The sequence below is a fragment of the Notolepis coatsorum genome (assembly GCF_963971535.1).
Source record: "Notolepis coatsorum genome assembly, chromosome: 3".
Taxonomy (NCBI): domain Eukaryota; kingdom Metazoa; phylum Chordata; class Actinopteri; order Aulopiformes; family Paralepididae; genus Notolepis; species Notolepis coatsorum.
In genome coordinates, this window is record NC_140167.1 from 210885216 (window position 1) to 210905739 (window position 20524).

At 45.0% G+C, this 20524-nt stretch overlaps 1 protein-coding gene across 2 annotated transcripts; it reads right to left on the minus strand.

Annotated features, from left to right (window-relative positions):
- Positions 1-607: 607 nt before the first annotated feature.
- prrg1 (proline rich Gla (G-carboxyglutamic acid) 1) lies at positions 608-14476 on the minus strand. Of its 2 annotated transcripts, XM_084311080.1 has the most exons (5): positions 14187-14476; positions 12844-12884; positions 11140-11200; positions 10113-10273; positions 608-2821 (listed from the first exon to the last, which is right to left on the minus strand). In XM_084311080.1, exons 3-5 carry the CDS (start codon positions 11156-11158, stop codon positions 2318-2320), a joined length of 684 nt encoding a protein of 227 aa, XP_084167206.1. In that variant the 5' UTR covers positions 11159-11200; positions 12844-12884; positions 14187-14476; the 3' UTR covers positions 608-2317. The 2 variants fall into 2 exon arrangements, with proteins under 2 accessions (XP_084167206.1, XP_084167207.1); XM_084311081.1 differs by lacking the exon at positions 11140-11200 and having other exon boundaries at positions 14187-14474.
- Between the last annotated feature and the right edge of the window lie 6048 nt (positions 14477-20524).

Consider the following 20524-nt stretch of genomic DNA (forward strand, 5'->3'; position numbering starts at 1 on the left):
CAATGTGGTCACAAATGCGTAGGGCTCCGTTTACCATCAGTTAATGAGTAATCTTTCTTTACATGTGCATTTTGTTCCACAGAAGCATTCAGTATTTTGAGACATTAAGAAAACGAAGCACATTTTAGTCCTTTTTATTACAAATTAATTCAAGCTTTAGCACATATTCAAGTTTTTTTTTTGTTTATATATACCGTATATATTTTTTAACAGATTCCATTGCATTTCATGTTATTCAAAAGGTTCAACATGGTTTGCTTTATAAGGCATTGTAAAAACAGAACTCCATAAGTAACAGTAGAACGACAAATGGCGACCTCTTCAGCAGACCCCAGGTAAGGTCAACGCAGGAGGAACGAGAGCTGAGGTTTACAGGCCAAGTCAAACAAAAAGAAACTCAGTGCTGAAAGTGTAGTGAACAGAATAAGAAATTCACAAGATGTATCAACAATATCCTGGTGTAGAGGACAATTAATATTAGGCAGATATATATATTTGTGTGTTTTGTAGAATGTGTGCAGGAGGAGTCTTGCATATTGAGATTATCATGGTCCTTTTTGACATCGACCGTCCTCATCAAGACAGTTTAAGCTTTTTTAACACAAAGTTCATTCATTCACTGCCTGGATTAGTATATCAATGCATTTCTATGCAGTTAAAAAAAAGAAAAATAGCACTCACTAAAAACCCTCACACATACATACCATATATACATATTTATACATTTACACATGCTTAACATTGACTCTGTCCATAGTGATAATTAATACTGCATGTTTTCCCGTCATGAGAGGAATGGGGGCTTAATCCCCTGCTCGCCCCCCCTTCTGTCCCACAGTGGGTCACCTGTCACTCAATGGCCCACACCAACTAGGCTCCCGCCCCGTTCGTATCCACCACCTTAAAAAAAAGGAGATCTCGCCTCATTTTTGATAAGGTGCAAGAATCACATCACAAGATCTCCATATGAAGACACAAGTCACACTTGCACCTGGATATAGTATCCGAAGAGGTTCCAAATGCTCCGCCCCCCCCCGTTCTCCTATGGCAAAACATCACTTGAGCTGATCTAATTGCATTAGATCAGTGATTCCTTTGTGGAGAGAGAGAGAACGGGGCAAAAGGATGCGTATAGGGATGTTCGATATTGGCTTTCTTACCGATATCCGATATAGTCCAACTCTTAATTTCCGATACCGATATATGCAGGGTCCCCCCCCCCCCCCCAAAAAAAACGGAATAATTTCAGGTAATTAACATTACATATCTCTTGTCGTGGAATTAACACAACATTGTGCATACTTTTGACAATAAATAAAAATAAGAATGTTCTTACTTGCTTGCCTGGGTAAATAAAATGTAAAAAAAATTAAAGATTATTTAAAAAAAAATTGAAAACCGATACCGATAATTTCCGATGTTACATTTTAATGCCAATATCGGTAGGCCGATAATATCGGACATCCCGAGACGCGTATTCACAGTATTCAAAAACAGGGCCAGAGTAAATGTCACACCCGCTGCGATTATGCACAGCGGGAAGAGTTTTAACCATCAACAAACAAACAACGCTGGGTTATACGAGACACTCGTGCAGAGAGCCTGTGACCGCCTAACACGTAACATATAGTCCAACAGACGGGACACACATGACACAAAGACATATTTCAGCATTCCTATCAAACAGAATTAAGCTTCTTTACATTTCCTAGAACTCAAAACACATTTGGGGGAAATAATAATTCTATACATTAGAATCACTTCCCTCTCGTATGGCGATCGGCAACTTTTTTTTCATTTTTTTTTTTCATCTTCTATTACATCACATGCATCCGTTACGCCTTCTTCTGGAGTTAGAATGACCTTCTACAGTATGACGGTATGGAAGCGACGCAGGTCTCGAACTGTGTTTTGGTATCGCTGGCTCCGTCTTCCGTTGCCATGACTACCTCCTCGACGAGTAGTTAGTGCAAGTTTCCAACAGCGCTGGATCCAGTATCATCTCCATTAGTCCATTAACCATACACAGTTAGGGGGGGGCGGGGGTGTTTTGGAAGAGAGTCAAGGTAGGGGCTGGTGATGTCAGAATGATGTCATTCCTAATGTTAAAGAGGAAGTCTTAATGGTAGGTTAGGGCATTTGTTGTGGCGGTGGTGGTGATTAAAAAATGTAAACAGAAACGATGCAGTGGCTTCACTTCCCCTGCGGGCCCATGTGGCTTCACTTCCCCTGCGGGCCCATGTGGCTTCACTTCCCCTGCGGGCCCATGTGGCTTCACTTCCCCTGCGGGCCCATGTGGACCCTGGTGGTGCTGGTGTCACTTCCCCTGCGGGGGGCCCATGTGGACACTGGTGGTGCTGGTGTCCACGATGTCCTCGTACTGCGGGGGAGGGTCCGTCTCCACATGGACGTCCGCGTGGCCCACGGCCTCCTCGTAGGACGGCGGCGGGTCTCCAGCGCCGCCCCTCCCCCCCGACGTGAGCTCGGAGGAGCCCGGGTAGGCGGGGCTACTGTGCGCGCTGAGCTCAGAGTGGTCGTGGTGGTGGTGCTGGTGGTACTCCCTCCCCCACTGGTCCATGGAGACCACCGAGAGGCCGGGGTCGTGGTGGTGGTGGTGCGAGCGGGCGAGGCCGGGGCTGCCGCCGCTGCGCTCCGAGCGCTTGCGGGAGTGGCAGCGCCAGACGGTGATGGCCACGGCGGCGACGAGCAGCACGCCCAGCAGCAGCGGCAGGATCAGGTAGAGGGAGTGGACGCCGCCCACCACCGCCTCCAGCCCCCCCGTCGGGCTGCTCTCCCTCACGTACTCATCCCAGAAGCGCCTCTGCATCCAAATCGGGAGGAAAGAAACCAGAGTAAGAGAGCAGAAATACCACAATAAAACTCAACAATCTATAACAATCCCCCCTACCTCTGCTGTTAAGGACATAAATCGTGATTTTTGTATTTATGTATTGTGAAGTGTCACAGCCAACTAGTGACACTGGTTATTATGACATCCTGTTCTTATGTTTATTATATATGATTATGAGGAATGTCTGTATATTCTTCCTCCCACTTGTGTAAAAAATATATCTGTTTTAAATCTAGGCATACGTTACTGTATGCGCCTAGATGTGATAGGTATGTATATATATATCTGTATATATATATATAAGCGTATAAGACTATTCATGCAGGAAGTGTATTCATGTATTGTACACTACACAGGCCATTCTCTTCCATCAATACTGCAGGGCCTTTTCCTAGAATGTGTAGTAAAGGAGTTAACGATAAGAATGTGGCCTTGGAGACCGCTCCGACCAAGAGGAGCCTGCAGAGTTAACCCTTGCAGTGAGGAAGCAGAGCAGACATGCATACATGTTTAAATGACGTAATGGGGTTTTTCCCAGAAGAAAGTAATCTGTTACTTCTCCAGTAGATGTAACGACTAGAAGGGGAGGAGTCCATCCTTACTATGTGTGTTATACGTTGATTGGCTAGTGGAATGACATAGCTGTGACATCACTGTTTTTGGACCAATGGCAAAGAGGTCCTGATATGATATAAAAATGACTGCTCCAACTTCGAGAGCTCAGATTTTCAGATTTTGCTTGCAGACACTTTCTTCTAGCGGCCGATACCGTAAGGAACGGAATCGGTCTATTTTTCAAAGTGGAGTCCCCCGGACAAAGCTTTGTTTTTTAGCTCATTTGCTCTTTTGCTCAAAATGACAAAGAGAGTTTTTTGCTATGAGACAGATTTTGATTTAGATTTTTCCATTTGTTACTTTAGAAGACAAGATGCAGGATTTTGCTTGCACGACACCAGCCGTGTCAGGCTATTGCGATCTTAGAGATGAGATGTTTTGTATTATATAATCTTTTAAACTGTAAGGGACATATCCAATACAGTCCTTTTTTGTAACTTCATTGAAATAAAGATTACTTTTTTCTAATTATCCATTGAATCCTTGGACTGATTTCTGCCAGCAATGTGCCACGATGCCGGCCGCCGCCCTGATTTCCTATTGAAGGTGACTATAATGTACTGACAGCATGTAATACAGATTGAATCAATTGACTGGTTAATGTTTTGCAGCTAAAAAATTATATATTATATATATATGTTATTAACAGGCCTTTCCTCACAAATGAGGACGTGATGATGGTGGTGGTGGTGACGTAAGATCATCAGGCTTCCAGAGAAGCAGCCTAACAGGCATTACATAAAATGATGATATTGATGATAACAATGATAATATTGTTATTATAGGCAATGAGAGTTCTCCTAGACATACATTCGGTTTATTACAAACAAGAAGAGGTTAACAACTCTTCTATGCTTACATTTCATATCAACTGGATATAACTAGACCAGTGACTATGAAGTAAACTAGACAGAAATAGTAATTGACTCGAGAACTTGGCGAGTTTAGCACCTCGCTGGGGGATATCGAGCGGCCACAGGCTTCTATCTCGAGTAGGTGATTGAGATAGATAGAGACTGCCTGTAGCTCTTAACATGTATCTATGTATTTAACTGCATGTACTGTAGTATGCAAGTGATGTTCTATGTTGGAATAATGTTATATGCACTGAAAACTAATTCCACCAGCCTGGCTGTGTGGTCAATGGGGGTGTAACTAACGATGCATCGATTAATCTTAATGCATCGATTCTAATGTGTTCGATTCGATGCATCGATTTGAATATGTTAGAATCAAAATTAATCGAAATATATAAAAAAAAAAGTATGTTTTTCTTTTTGTGTATTGTTTTTTTTTTTTATGTTTTTTGTGTGTGTGTGTATTGTTTTTATTGACCTATAGTCCATTCATGCTGAGTGAATCAGTTCCCCCAGCCACATTTGTGTATTCAGATTTTTTGGGGGAATTAACTGATAGAAAATGTCGTGGTCAAATGAAGAGATCTCATGATGCATTGAATCGTTGCCTGAAGAATCGTAATCGAATGGAATCGTTGCGAGGTCGAATCGTTACACCCCTAGTGGTCATCAAAGAATTACCGGTAATCTAAAACAAACTACATTTCACAGCACAATAAATGTTTCTATAAAGGCTGTGTGACTCACTGTCCACCCGATGAATACTTTGTTATTTGCAACACAATAGCAGTGGAGGACAATAACACCCAAACCACCGCCATCCACATGACTGTGCGCGTGCCCATCTGCGTGACTGTGCTCTCCAGCCCTCCCTCCCGATAGTTTAACAATCAGCCTCCGTCTCCCTCCCTCCCTCCACTCAGCCGCTCTTCCTGTCGATAACAATCACTAACTTCCTGGAAAACAGCCACATTCCAGAAACGCACTGGGAGTAGGATTCCTGCGCTGGACCGAAAAACACTGTAGTTGAGCCGTGTGTGTTTTCAGGTGAATGCATTAGTGGTGGGGGAAAAATCGATACGTAGTAGTATCGCGATACTTTGCGTGGCGATACTGTATCGATACAGGGACGCCAAGTATCGATATTTTATTATTCATAAAAAATATATATATATTTTTTTTGTATAAGGAAGTTGCATTGTTAATTTCAACACCTGTAATAGTACAGTAGTCCACACACACACATGTGCATTCAGTTAAGTTGGAATATGACTGTAATACAAACAGTTCAGTTTGTCAGGTACATGCAACACAGATTACAGTTTACATCCGTCTGCTTGAGAAAATACCATTTTCTGCAATAAAAATTATTTAAGTGAGATGAACAGACTGAACTTTATTTTATTAGATAAAACATGTTGACAGTTTTACTTTGCAGTTGAAAAAAGGTAATAAATGAAATTTGATAAAAATAAATTGAAAATGTTCGCAATACTCAGCGTATCGCGATATATTTAGTGCGATACTATCGTATCGTGACGCAAGTATCGCGATAGTATCGTATCGTGAGGTCTCTGGCGATTCCCACCCCTAGAATGCATGAGGTGTGGCGGATGTTTTAACCCCATCAGGTGGACGTTTGTTTAACTTGTTAGACCTTACTTGAAGGTCTGGAGGAGGACAAAACTGGAATGCACTCAATCCCCACAGATACATCATCAACCTGTTAACCTAACATATCAATACATCATCAACCTGTTAACCTAACATATCAATACATTGTTCAACCTGTTAACCTAACATATCAATACATCATCAACCTGTTAACCTAACATATCAATACATCAGCAACCTGTTAACCTAACATATCAATACATCATCAACCTGTTAACCTAACAGGTTGAACGATATATTGATATGTTAGGTTAACAGGTTGAACAATGTATTGATATGTTAGGTTAACAGGTTGATGATGTATTGATATGTTAGGTTAACAGGTTGAACAATGTATTGATATGTTAGGTTAACAGGTTGATGATGTATTGATATGTTAGGTTAACAGGTTGATGATGTATTGAATTGATATGTTAGGTTAACAGGTCAAACAATGTATTGATATGTTAGGTTAACTGTACATATCAATACATCAACCTGTTAACGTAACATATCAATGCATTGTTCAACCTGTTAACCTAACTAGGGATGGCACAATACCACTTTTTAAAGTCCGATACCACAGCCTCGAGTATCTGCCGATACCCATCCGATAATGCCCCCCCCCCCCCCCCCCCCATAGCTGTCAACATTGGGATTAGAAAAAAATTGATATTTCGCCCCGCCCCCTTTACCCCGGCCCGCCCCCTCCCAATGTAGTCTCCTCCCCCTCGTATGTATATTATTATATATTGTCGGCAGTGCGCAGCCGTGGAATCGCGAGGCCATAGATTTAGAATAGATAGAAAGGGCACATTGTGGTGTATCATAATTAATTTGTTGAATACAAGGATTTTTATAACGTTGACACAAATTAAAGAATATTTACACTAAGTTCTCTTTTACCTCTTATTTAATTCATTAATTAATTTAATTGTAGGCACTGTTTATATTGTACATAGGCCTGTGTGTTGTATATTGTGTCCTATGTTACTTTTGTGTTTATTGTCTCTTTCTATATATACACCGTGGGAAGGGGGGCACGTAATAAAAAAATTCTGTATGTCTTGCACAAATTGGAAAATGACAAAGTTGACTTTGACTTTTAACATCTGTCTATAGTGTCAGACACTAATTGTAATGTTATAAAAACAGATACTGCTGTAATATAAAGTGAAATTCTACCATGCCTCAATGTATCAACTTTAAACATACACTAAATGTTAATGTTAGAAATGTTAATTTCCATTATTTCCACCATGTGCAACATTTCCTAAGAACAGCAATGTCAGGGCAGAGAAGTTGAATATAGTGGCCTTTGTGGCAGGAGTAGTGAATGCAACAGCGATGGTTAGCGGTAGAACAGAACGGATAAAGTTAATAGTTAAAGCAGCAGTACAACACATGGGTATGAAGGGGTTGGTATGGCAGGAAGTAGTAAGTGAGTTAGAGAAGGGGGTTGTGGGTGATCAAGTAAGAGAGTTAGAGAAGGGGCCGGGGGGTGTGAGTGATCAGGTAAGAGAGTTAGAGAAGGGGGGTGTGAGTGATCAGGTAAGAGAGAAGGGGGGTGTGAGTGATCGAGAAGTCCAGAGTCAGGCAACAGGAGGCGAAGCGTGTCTCACGGAGGGGGACTCAGTCAGGAGGAAGCAGCATTAGCTGCACTCCAGGATGGTGAACGCAGAATGGACATTGTAGGAGGTAAAGGGGTCCAGAAGATGGCGGTATTGCAACGTTAAGACCACATCAAGCTAGAGGAGGTGGTGGTAATGCACCAAGAAGGATGTGCCAACCGCCAATAAAGAAGAAGAAGAAGAAGAAGAAGAAGAAGAAGAAGAAGAAGAAGAAGAAGAAGAAGAAGAAGAAGAAGAAGAAGAAGAAGAAGAAGAAGAAGAAGAAGAAGAAGAAGAAGAAGAAGAAGAAGAAGAAGAAGAAGAAGAAGAAGAAGAAGAAGAAGAAGAAGAAGAAGAAGAAGAAGAAGAAGAAGAAGAAGAAGAAGAAGAAGAAGAAGAAGAAGAAGAAGAAGAAGAAGAAGAAGAAGAAGAAGAAGAAGAAGATTCTCTGCCTTTTGTAGGTAGATCGTCCTTTATCCGGTCGCTCTTCTTCTTCTTCGGATCGCAACCGTCTTCCGGTCTGACTTCCTGTGCCAACTTTCTAATCTACACTGCTGCCACCTGTCGTCACGGAGGGGAATTGCAAGTGATGTTCCCGGGAAGAACGGGATGGTTGACAGCTATGCTATACAGCTATAATAAGTTAAGACTACAACGATTTCATGACGGCTTCCTGTCCTCGTGTCTAAACCGTCCGTTTTCCGGTGCAATGCGCAGAGATTTTTAAATCATTGCTAAACAAACGTAGTGCTGAAAATATACACTTTGACTGCCGTTTTGATAGCGTTAGGGTCTTTACTCTTGGCTACATTTGAAAAAGAAACACAACATCACTTAATACGGACTGTATTGATCCATTTGTGACGTGAAATAAATGACGTGAAACTCAAAACGGGCTTAACTCCAGGCTCTTCCACCTAATATCAAGTTAGCTTATATCAACTCCAGATCGTCAGTCGTGAAACTCAAGGTTTTCCAAGCATTTAGAACTAAACTCGCCCCCCACTTGCTTCTTGTACTTATTTGGGATAGCCGTGTCGGAGATAAAATGCCGGTTTGGCAACATGAAGTGAGGCTAAGAGTCAGAAACCTACATTTTCAACAACAGAAAGGGGCTGGTCGTTCAGCACAATAAATGTGGTTATTTTCGCGGTTATCAGCTTTGCTTTGTTACCGTCTGCAGCCAGGGAGTTTCTCGCGCTTCTGAATGGTTTCCAGCTATGCTAGCTGCTGGGGCAAAACGTTTCATCTTGGCATTCGTTGCACGTTTGAACTCTCGTCTCCATGATGAATCTGCACGTGTTTAAGTTTGTGGTGTTGAAGTTTCCAGTGTTGCCGCCACCCCTAGAAAAACTTCCGTTGCAGATATTACACCTTTTTCTTCTTTGTGCTTGAGATACAAGTCATTTTCTGAAGAAGGTGTGTTCACACAGAAACGTCATGATTTCAGGCTGCCAATACATTTGAAAAACCTGGAGTGCGTGCCTGGACTCGTTTCCCTATTTTTTGTGTATAGTATCAGAGGTTACAGCACCCAGTGTCAAGTTAAGTGAGGTGAGCGCGTTCTACTACTTTTTTTTCTCTTCTTTGAGCTTAAAATAACTCCACACAGCTGACATGATCGTGGCGTGCTGCTAACAAGTTGACTCACGTTTAGCTAACGCTAACGTTGCTACTACTGTTCATGTGACACCGCTTGCTTTACGGCATGTAATCGGATGGGAAAATACTTCCCGATATCCAATCCTATGAATTTGGCCAGTATCGGAGCCATCCCTAAACCCAACATATCGTTCAACCCGTTAACCTAACATAAGAAATCCAGAACTCCATATATTCCAATAACCAGTCGAGTGGTCAGTTCTCTGGCATGTGTGGCGTGTGTGTGGGATGTGTGTGTGGGCGTGTGTGTGTGTGGCCTAATGGTTAGAGAAGCAGGTTTGTGACCGGAAGGTCGCTGGTTCGATCCCCCGGACCGGCAGGAAAAGAATCTGGGCTGGGGAAGAAGTGAATTAATAACTAAATTAATAAATTAATAACTCTCCTATCCTCTTAACACCAACCGCTGAAGTGTCCTTGAGCAAGGCACTTAATCCCCAACTGCTCCAGTGGATGTGCTCAGTGGCCAACGGTGTCAGACTGTGGTTGTACTGGGCAGCTCCCAGGTGTCAGACTGTGGTTGTACTGGGCAGCTCCCAGGTGTCAGACTGTGGTTGTACTGGGCAGCTCCCAGGTGTCAGACTGTGGTTGTACTGGGCAGCTCCCAGGTGTCAGACTGTGGTTGTACTGGGCAGCTCCCAGGTGTCAGACTGTGGTTGTACTGGGCAGCTCCCAGGTGTCAGACTGTGGTTGTACTGGACAGCTCCCAGGCGTGAATGGAACTGTGTGAATGTGAAGCAGGGCGTAGCTGAAAAAGAGCATCTGTGCTCAGAGAACCTACCCTGGGTAAATAAAGGTTAATAAATTTTTTTATTTTTTTTGTCTGGCGTGTGTGTGTGTGGCCGGCATGTGCGTGTGTCCTCTCACAGTCTTCTCGTCGTTCTCGAAGGCCTCCCTCGCCTCCTCGTAGGTGCAGATCTCCTCCCTGCACTCCCTCTGGATGTTGCCCTGCTTCATCTCCTCCAGCAGGAAGTTGGCCCTGCGCAGCCGACGCAGCACCGAGTGGGCCACGTCTGCCGGCAGGAACACTGGGAGGGGGAGAGAGGGAGAGAGAGAGAGAGAGAGAGAGGGAGGGGGAGAGAGAGAGAGAGAGAGAGAGAGGGAGAGAGAGAGGGAGGGAGAGAACGGGGGAGTGAGGGAGAGGGAGAGAGAGAGAGAGAGAGAGAGAGAGGAGAGAGAGAGAGGGAGAGAGAGAGGGGGAGAGAGAGAGAGGGAGAGAGAGAGAACGGGGGAGTGAGATTATGAGAGTCACAGCGGGGTGGAGGAAGCCATGAGGGAGGGAGGGCAAATTAAGCAAAATTAAAGAATAGAATGAAAGAGGAGAGGGGGAGGGGGGGGGAAACAGAGGAGAGAGAGAGGCAGAGGAGGGGGGAAACGGAGGAGAGAGAGGAGGGGGAAATGGAGAGAGAGGCAGAGGAGGGAGGGAAACGGAGGAGAGAGAGAGGAGGGGGAAATGGAGAGAGAGAGGCAGAGGAGGGAGGGAAACGGAGGAGAGAGAGAGGAGGGGGGAAACAGAGGAGAGAGAGGTGGAGGGGGAACAGAGGAGAGAGAGAGGCAGAGGAGGGGGGGTGAACAGAGAGAGAGAGGCAGAGGAGGGGGGAAACGGAGGAGAGGGGCAGATAACAGAGGAGAGAGAGGTGGAGGGGGACGACGACAGAGAGAGAGAGGCAGAGGAGGGGAAACGGAGGAGAAAGGCAGAGAACAGAGGAGAGAGGTGGAGGGGGAACAGGAGAGAGAAAAGAGGGGGCGTAGGAGTGTGAGAGAGAGAGAGAGGAGTGGGGGGAACAGAGGAGAGAGGGGGGAGAGGAGAAATGTGAGAGAGAGATGCCGGGAAAGAAGAAGAAAGAAAGTGTGAGAGAGAGATTGATACAAAGCCAATAGAAGTAGAACTGACTGCTGCCCACTAACTGCATTTCTGCATAAAACAAAAGCTCCTTTGATTTACTCGTCGATCCCTGTGCAGCATAGGAGAGGAGAGGGGGGGGCAGGAGAGGAGAGGAGAGGGCAGGAGAGGAGAGGAGAGGAGAGGGGAGGAGGCAGGAGAGGAGAGGGCAGGAGAGGAGAGGAGAGGGCAGGAGAGGAGAGGAGGGGGCAGGAGGCAGGAGAGGAGAGGGCAGGAGAGGAGAGGGCAGGAGAGGAGAGGGCAGGAGAGGAGAGGAGGGGGCAGGAGGCAGGAGAGGAGAGGGCAGGAGAGGAGAGGGCAGGAGAGGAGAGGGCAGGAGAGGAGAGGAGATGAGGAGAGGGAAGGAGAGGGCAGGAGAGGAGAGGAGATGAGGAGAGGGAAGGAGAGGAGAGGGCAGGTGAGGAGAGGAGAGGGCAGGAGAGGAGAGGAGAGGGGAGGTGAGGAGAGGAGAGGAGAGGAGAGGAGAGGAGAGGAGAGGAGAGGAGGAGAGGAGAGGGCAGGAGAGGAGAGGAGAGGGCAGGTGAGGAGAGGAGAGGAGAGGAGAGGAGAGGAGAGGAGAGGAGAGGAGAGGAGAGGAGAGGGCAGGTGAGGAGAGGAGAGGAGAGGAGAGGAGAGGAGAGGAGAGGAGAGGAGAGGAGAGGCAGGAGAGCGAGAGGGCAGGAGAGGGGAGGGCAGGTGAGGGGAGGAGAGGAGAGGGGAGGGCAGGAGAGGGGAGGGCAGGTGAGGGGAGGAGAGGGGAGGGGAGGGCAGGAGAGGAGAGGAGAGGGCAGGAGAGGGGAGGGCAGGTGAGGGGAGGAGAGGAGAGGGGAGGGGAGGGCAGGAGAGGAGAGGAGAGGGCAGGAGAGGGGAGGGCAGGTGAGGGGAGGAGAGGAGAGGAGAGGGGAGGGGAGGGCAGGAGAGGAGAGGGCAGGAGAGGGGAGGGCAGGTGAGGGGAGGAGAGGAGAGGGGAGGGGAGGGCAGGAGAGGAGAGGGCAGGAGAGGGGAGGGCAGGTGAGGGGAGGAGAGGGGAGGGCAGGAGAGGAGAGGAGAGGAGAGGGCAGGAGAGGAGAGGAGAGGAGAGGAGAGGGCAGGGCAGGAGAGGGCAGGAGAGGAGAGGGGAGGAGAGTGAAGAGGGATGAACAGAGCAGCCCTGTGTTTCACGCGTCCAGGAGGCGTGTAGTCTTTTACCAACGGAGTTGCAGTTTTCCGCGATCCGATTGGCCACTGACGTTTCTCTCAGCGCCAATCGCGTGACGCCTAGTTCTTCCATCACTGGTTAAGCTTGGCGACTCTAACCTTAACCAACTTCGAAAGAGTCGCCAAGCTTAACCAGTGATAGAACTAGGCGTTAGCTAGCTAGCAGGCTGTTAAGAGGCAGAAATAGGCGTAACGCGATTGGCGCAGAGAGAAACGACAGTGGCCATTCAGATCGCGGAACCCGAACGCGGAACTGCAACGCCGTTGGTAAAAGACTCCACGCGTCCAGGAGAGGATAAGAGCACAGGGAGGACCAACACTTCAACACACCACAGGAATGTCTGATTAGAACAGTGCAGGCCCCTATGTAGCTTACAGACATGTTCCAAAACAATGCCGAAACTTGCATTAAAAACATTAGAATGGCCTTGGGGGGACATTTATTTATTTTTTTAACTCAAGTTCATGTGGATTTGTGACTGCAGGGTAACATCAGTAAACACGTTAGAGGAAACTTACCACTCCCCATGTTTCCCGCGGGTCTGTTTGGTGTGGCTTATCTGTAGAAACCGACATGTACAGATGAGGTCAATAATGTACACTGTACAGTTAGAACACAACGTAACAAGCTATTAATACAATTAAACGGATGAAGCCACAATTCCAGCTCTCGCTGTTCCTTGTTCCCCCCCTGTACAAAATGATTTTAATCTCCTAAAAACCGACTGTAATGACAGTAGCCCCTTTTCCGGGGCCGGTCATTGATACGAGGCTCGCTGCTTAATCCTACAATTATATTACACCTCAAAGCCGGGTGTTTAAAAAACGGAAATAGCAATAGTCAACACACGGGCGATGTGCTGTGAGCAGCAGGTGTCCGTGAAGAAGTGGCCGACTGACCCCAATGGCTGCCGGAGATGACCAGGGCTACAGGAATGTTAGAGCAACACGAGTCGGACCCAAAATAGCGCAGCAGCAGAAGAATAAAATGACACAAACAAACAAAGAGCCGCGCCACCCGTTAACCCTTTCACTGCCGCACTACCAAACCGGTTAACCCTTTCACTGCGACAACACACAGAAGGTTAACCCTTTCACTGCCACACGACAGCCGGTTAACCCTTTCACTACCACACACAGAAGGTTAACCCTTCACTACCACACTACAGAAGGTTAACCCTTTTCACTACCACACAACAGCTGGTTAACCCTATCATTGCCACACAACAGCCTGTTAACCCTTTCACTGCCACATGACAGAAGGTTAACCCTTTCACTACAGAAGGTTAACCCTTTCACTGCCACACTACAGCAGGTTAACCCTTCACTACCACACTACAGAAGGTTAAGCTTTCACTATCACACTACAGAAGGTTAACCCTTTCACTACCACACTACAGAAGGTTAACCCTTTCACTACCACACTACAGAAGGTTAACCCTTTCACTACCACACAACAGCCTGTTAACCTTCTGTAGTGTGGTAGTGAAAGGGTTAACCTTCTGTAGTGTGGCAGTGAAAGGGTTTAGAGGCAGAGAGACGGGATAGCAGGCAGCAGCAGCACCTATAGCTAATAATAACGGCGGTTAGCATCCATAGTTTACGCTGCTGTGCCAAATCATAACACTTAAATAATGGTAGTAGGTCTGATTTGGCGACACGGGGAGAGATCTGCTGACAAGCTGAATGATTTGTAGATCAGTGCAGCTGGCTGCTGTTCTCCTGCTGCCTACGTGATTCTAGCAAATGTCGTCAGAAATGTACACAAGAGCATCGGAAATAGATGGAACTAGAATGTCCCGAACGCGTATTCTTCGTATATTACCCCACTTGACAAGATAGGAATTATTAACTTTATTTACCTGTTTTGTTTTTGCCCAAATGCGCCCGAAACAACAACGCTCCCGTCCGTGTGTCGCCTCCGATATATCCAGAATGTGGCTCCACTACGCACGCGCACACTTAACGTGTTTGTGTGGTGGGCCCGCTGGTCCAATTAAAGGGACAGTCTGGGGAATTCACGTCCGCCCACCGTCACCATACACACAGGGTCACTTCTTCTTCTCCTTCTTCTTCGTGTGATTTCCGGCAGACTAGACACCTTTCGGCGTATTGCTGCCTAACTGTTCGATCTTCTCACAAATTCTCTTCTCCTTCTACTCTACCGCCATCTACTGGAATCCTTCATCCCCCACATTGTCCAATGGCGTGCAGCTAACGCTGCTTCCTCCCGACTGATTCCCCCTCCGCGATACATGCTTCGCCTCCCGTGGCCTGACTCTGAACTACTCGCTCACTCACACCCCCCTTCTCTAACGCTACTTGATCAGCCACCCTCTGTAACTCCCTCATAACATCCTCCACTGTCAACCCCTTCATACCCAAGTGTCCCACTGCTGCTTGAACTATCAACTTGGTCCTATCTGTCCTACCGCTAACCGTCGCTGTTGTAATCACTACTCCTGCCACAAAGGCCACCATATCCAACTTCTCCCTAAACACCCTTTCCTTCTCCTCCTGAACTTCCTCTACTGTCAGCTGCCCTTTCCTAAAACCCTGTTCCCTATCTTGCTTTCCCTGATCCTCCTGCACATTCCTTACTGCCAACTGCCCTTCCCTAAACCCCTGACCCTTGTCTTGCTGTCCCTGTCCTACCTTCCTAGCTGCTTCCGCATATGAAATCCTACCTTCCCTTCTCACCTGCTGGACCACTACCTCCCGTTTCACCGCCTCACAACCCCAATACCCTACACTATGCTTCCCACCACAACTACAACACCTCGGCTCCACTCCCTGTTCACACTCCCCATACTTATGCTCCCCACTACACCTACCACATCTCTGTCCCTTCCTACACCACTTAGCTATATGTCCAAACTCCTGGCACCTGTAACACCTCAACGGATTCGGCACAAACTCCCTAACCCTATATGCCAAAAACCCTAAAAATACCACTTTCGGACTAACCTCACCCTCAAACTGAACGACTATTGTCCCCGTCTCCTCCTTCTCTGCCCCTCTCTTCATCCTCTCTACACTCTTAACTTTCCCATTACGTTCGTCACTCCTCAAATCTCCTAACAGCTGATCCATACTAACCTTAATTGGAATTCCACCAATCACCCCCTTGCAACCACCATCCCTTTTCTCCCCTACTATCGCTACTTCACGGATAACCACGTTGCCAATGCTCTTCATTTCCCTTGCCCTCTCTACCTGCACTACACTTACACACCCTATAAACAAGTTCCCATCCCCCAACACCTTTCCGTACCTTACCTCACCTAACTGCGCTTTAATGAGCTTTGACAGCTGTCTCGGCTCTATATCCCTAACTCCGTCTTCCCCCTCAAATCACACCACTACATTCAACCCTACAAAACCCTGTCCTCTGCCCTCATCCTCTGACCCACTCAAGCTATCTCCCCTCTCTTTCTTCCTCTTACTCCCCTTCCCCTCCCTTTCCCTACTCTTCTTCACCACCTCTTTCCACTCTTCTCCCCCACTCTCTTCCCCACTACACTCCATACTGGTCCCACCCGTCCCCTTCCCTTCGTCATGGCCATTCTTATCCCTACCGCTATCTTCCTCGCCCTTCTCACACCATTTACTTCCATCACGATCCTCCCAATACCCTGGACAGCCGTTCACAGGCCAGGGCCACCACTCGCGAGGTCTTCGCTGTTCCTGATCTCTCACAGCCACTTTTTCCGCCTCCCACCACCGACTACTACTCCCACACATGCCTTCGCTGCACAGTTCCGACGGACGCAGACGCCGCCACTCGGCGCACCTCTCAAAATCCTTCCTCCCACATGAACAAACCGCACTTCTGTCTTCCTCTCCAAACAACAGCCGCCCCCCTTGAACCCACGGCATGGCCTGCTCAGTTCCGTGCCATGTTTCTGCTGAGCACTCCGTTTACTTTTCCAACACCGACAGCTCTTCTTCCAGGGTCACTTCTAACGATGAGGACAACTAAATACTTTGCCCAAATGGTCTATTTTCGTCCAAATTGTCTTTCTTTTATATAAATGTTATTTTATTTATCTGTTAATTTTATTTTTACAAAACAAAACGGTAGGCTATTAGTAGTGATGCCAGTAACTATAGTTACTAAGTAGATAGATAGATAGATAGATAGATAGATAGATAGATAGATAGATAGATAGATAGATAGATAGATAGATAGATAGATAGATAGATAGATAGATAGATAGATAGATAGATAGATAGATAGATAGATAGATAGATAGATAGATAGATAGATAGATAGATAGATAGATAGATAGATAGATAGATAGATAGATAGATAGATAGATAGATAGATAGATAGATAGATAGATAGATAGATAGATAGATAGATAGATAGATAGATAGATAGATAGATAGATAGATAGATAGATAGATAGATAGATAGATAGATAGATAGATAGATAGATAGATAGATAGATAGATAGATAGATAGATAGATAGATAGATAGATAGATAGATAGATAGATAGATAGATAGATAGATAGATAGATAGATAGATAGATAGATAGATAGATAGATAGATAGATAGATAGATAGATAGATAGATAGATAGATAGATAGATAGATAGATAGATAGATAGATAGATAGATAGATAGATAGATAGATAGATAGATAGATAGATAGATAGATAGATAGATAGATAGATAGATAGATAGATAGATAGATAGATAGATAGATAGATAGATAGATAGATAGATAGATAGATAGATAGATAGATAGATAGATAGATAGATAGATAGATAGATAGATAGATAGATAGATAGATAGATAGATAGATAGATAGATAGATAGATAGATAGATAGATAGATAGATAGATAGATAGATAGATAGATAGATAGATAGATAGATAGATAGATAGATAGATAGATAGATAGATAGATAGATAGATAGATAGATAGATAGATAGATAGATAGATAGATAGATAGATAGATAGATAGATAGATAGATAGATAGATAGATAGATAGATAGATAGATAGATAGATAGATAGATAGATAGATAGATAGATAGATAGATAGATAGATAGATAGATAGATAGATAGATAGATAGATAGATAGATAGATAGATAGATAGATAGATAGATAGATAGATAGATAGATAGATAGATAGATAGATAGATAGATAGATAGATAGATAGATAGATAGATAGATACTTTATTAATCCCCTTGGGGAAATTCAGGGTATCTCGCAGCTCACACAGTATACAGACATTGACAGTTCTCATTCAGTTTCACGTTATGTCTGCATCATGAATAAAAAATAAGCACATGATAAAATTCAATTAAATCATATCTATCAATATCAATAAGAGCGTGATGAGATAAAAGCAGGTGTATAAAACAAGTGTGTAAAAAACAGGTGTATGAAAAACCGTGTATAAAAACAGGTGTAAAAACAGGTGTGTGGGTCAGAGGTCAAGGTCCCCCGCACTATATTACGCTGTTGTACAGTCTGATGGCTGTGGGGACAAAGGACCTCCTATGCCGCTCAGTCCGTGAGTGCAGGGAGATTAGCCGTCCGCTGCGACTGCTGCTCTGCCCCACCAGGGTGTGGTGGAGAGGGTGGTTGGTATTGTCCATGATGGCCAGCAGCTTGCTCTGCGTGCGGCTCTCCACCACGGTCCCCAGTGGGTCCAGTCTCCTCCCCACCACTGAGCCAGCCTTTTTCACCAGCTTATCCAGCCGCCTGGTATCCCTGGCCGTGGTATTACCACCCCAGCAGACAGCGGCATAGAGGAGCACACTTGACACCACTGCCTGATAGAACATGAACAACATTTCCCCACACACATTAAAAGACCTGAGCCTCCTAAGGAAGAACAGCTGGCTCTGTCCTTTCTTGTAGAGCGCTTCCGCGTTTGCAGCCCAGGCCAGCTTATCGTCAAGGTGCACACCTAAATATTTGTATGTCTGCACCGTCGCAATGTTGTTTCCCCGTATGCTGACTGGTTGCAGAGGTGGTTTCGACCTGCGGAAGTCCAGTATCATCTCCTTGGTCTTTGTTGCGTTCAGGAGAAGGCCGTTCCGTTCGCTCCAGTCACTGAAGGCCCGCACCTGGTCCCTGTACTCTCCCTCCTGTCCCTTCCTCACACACGCCACAATCGCTGTGTCGTCCGAGTACAACAAACAAACAAACAACACACTGCAGCACCCACTCTCCACTCTTTAGATCACCTAAACACACTTTACACTTTATATTTATTGGTAAAGGATTTGCACTACAACTTGTACACCTTACTGTAAATTGTACCTAAATTGTACCTCATCCCATTTCTGCTCTGCACTATATAGTATTGTATATCAGTACATTGCATAGTATATTGTATATTGTATGGTAACTCAGTTACTTCTATTCTGCATCGAACATTGTACATATGTCTATACTGAACACTGTGACCTTTTTTTACTTCTATTTTACATGCTATACTATTTTATTTCATACTTATCTTGTCTAGCACAGTCTCTGGAGCGTAACAGTAAGAAGCATTTTGTATAAAAGTATTCTGTACTTCTGTATGACAACTATTAAAGAAACTTGAAACTTGAACTTGAACTACCCACTTTCAAAAACATTCTCAAAGAACACCTACGGGAGACTGCAATTCGAAACTGGCCCCTACAAATGTCCTAACCCAGTTGTACAGTAAAGACCAAGTATGGCCTTGTCAGTATTCCAATGTACAGTGCCCCCCCCCGTACCCAACCCCCCCCCCCCACCTCCAATGTACAGCCCCACCCAACCCCACCCCACCTACGCAACCTCCTCCAATGTACAGTTTCTATGTCAAATGTATGTCAGTATTCCAATGTACAGTGTACAGTGTGTGTCCCCCCCCCCCCACACCTCCAATGTACAGCCCCACCCAACCCAACCCCACCCCACCTACCCAACACAGGGGGGGAGGCAGGTGACAGGGGGGGGGGACTAGGTCACAGGGGGGGGGCTAGGTGACAGGGGGTGGGGCCAGGGGGCGGAACTGCAGAGTTGTGGTTGCAGCAGTGAGGAGGAGATGGTGCAGGGGGAGGAGCTGCAGCTGGAGAGGTGGTAGGGGCAACTAGTTACTCTAATCTGATTACTTTTTTCAGTAAATAGTCATCTAATTTGTTACTTTTTACAAGCCAGTAATCTGATTACAGTTACTTTTCCAAGTGGCTGTGCGTTACTATTTAGTTACTATCTCATAATTTACCCATAATGATAAGCCTAATTTGAGAAAATAGCAAACTATAATACCATGTTTTATATTACACAACGGTTTTACAATTTTATTTTTAATTAAAATTATATTATATACATTTTCTATTTTATTTAGTTTGGGAACCACTGTCCTAGAGTGCCTGAGCAGTGGATAAGCTGACCTTATATGGCCTGATGGCTGATGACATCTCATGATGACCTGTCTGAGCAGCCAATCATGATTAATGACATTATGCACTTTCAATAAAGCATTATTAAAAAATAAAACTGTTGTCATTCTTATGTTGTGGCAGCAGCAGGGGGGACGACGACGACTTTGTAACCTAGTTACTTTAAAAGTAACTAAGTTACTTTGATAATCAAGTAATCAGTAAAGTAACTAGATTACTTTTTAAAGGAGTAATCAGTAATCAGATTATTTTTACTAGTAATCTGTGGCATCACTGGCTATTACGCGCTGTGCAATTGCCTCTGATGTTAGGAGTAGCTTTTATAGATGTATAGGAATTTCCATGAGCATGAACGGAAATACATTAATTTATTATTAACCACCTTAAAATAGTAACACTGCCTTGGTATATCGCTGCTAGTTTACATGCTGCAGTGTAATTGTACGAATATTTGGGAGGAAGAAAATAATGCAATCAGGCCTATTTATTCCCCATTTTTAAGTGTTACAATACCACTTCTCGGTTACAGTGGGTGACAATATTGTCACAAGGAAAGATGAAATGACATACCTGGGTTCCATCCTAGAGGCAAATCTTTCCTGTGACAAAATGGCATCCAATGTAATAAAAAAAAGTCAACCAACGAACTAGATTCTTGTACCGGATCTACTCTCTGGTAAAGTTTCAAGTTTCTTTATTAGTTGTCATACAGAAGTACAGAATACTTTTATACAAAATGCTTCTTTCTGTTACGCTCCAGAGACTGTGCTAGACAAAAATAGATAAGTATAAA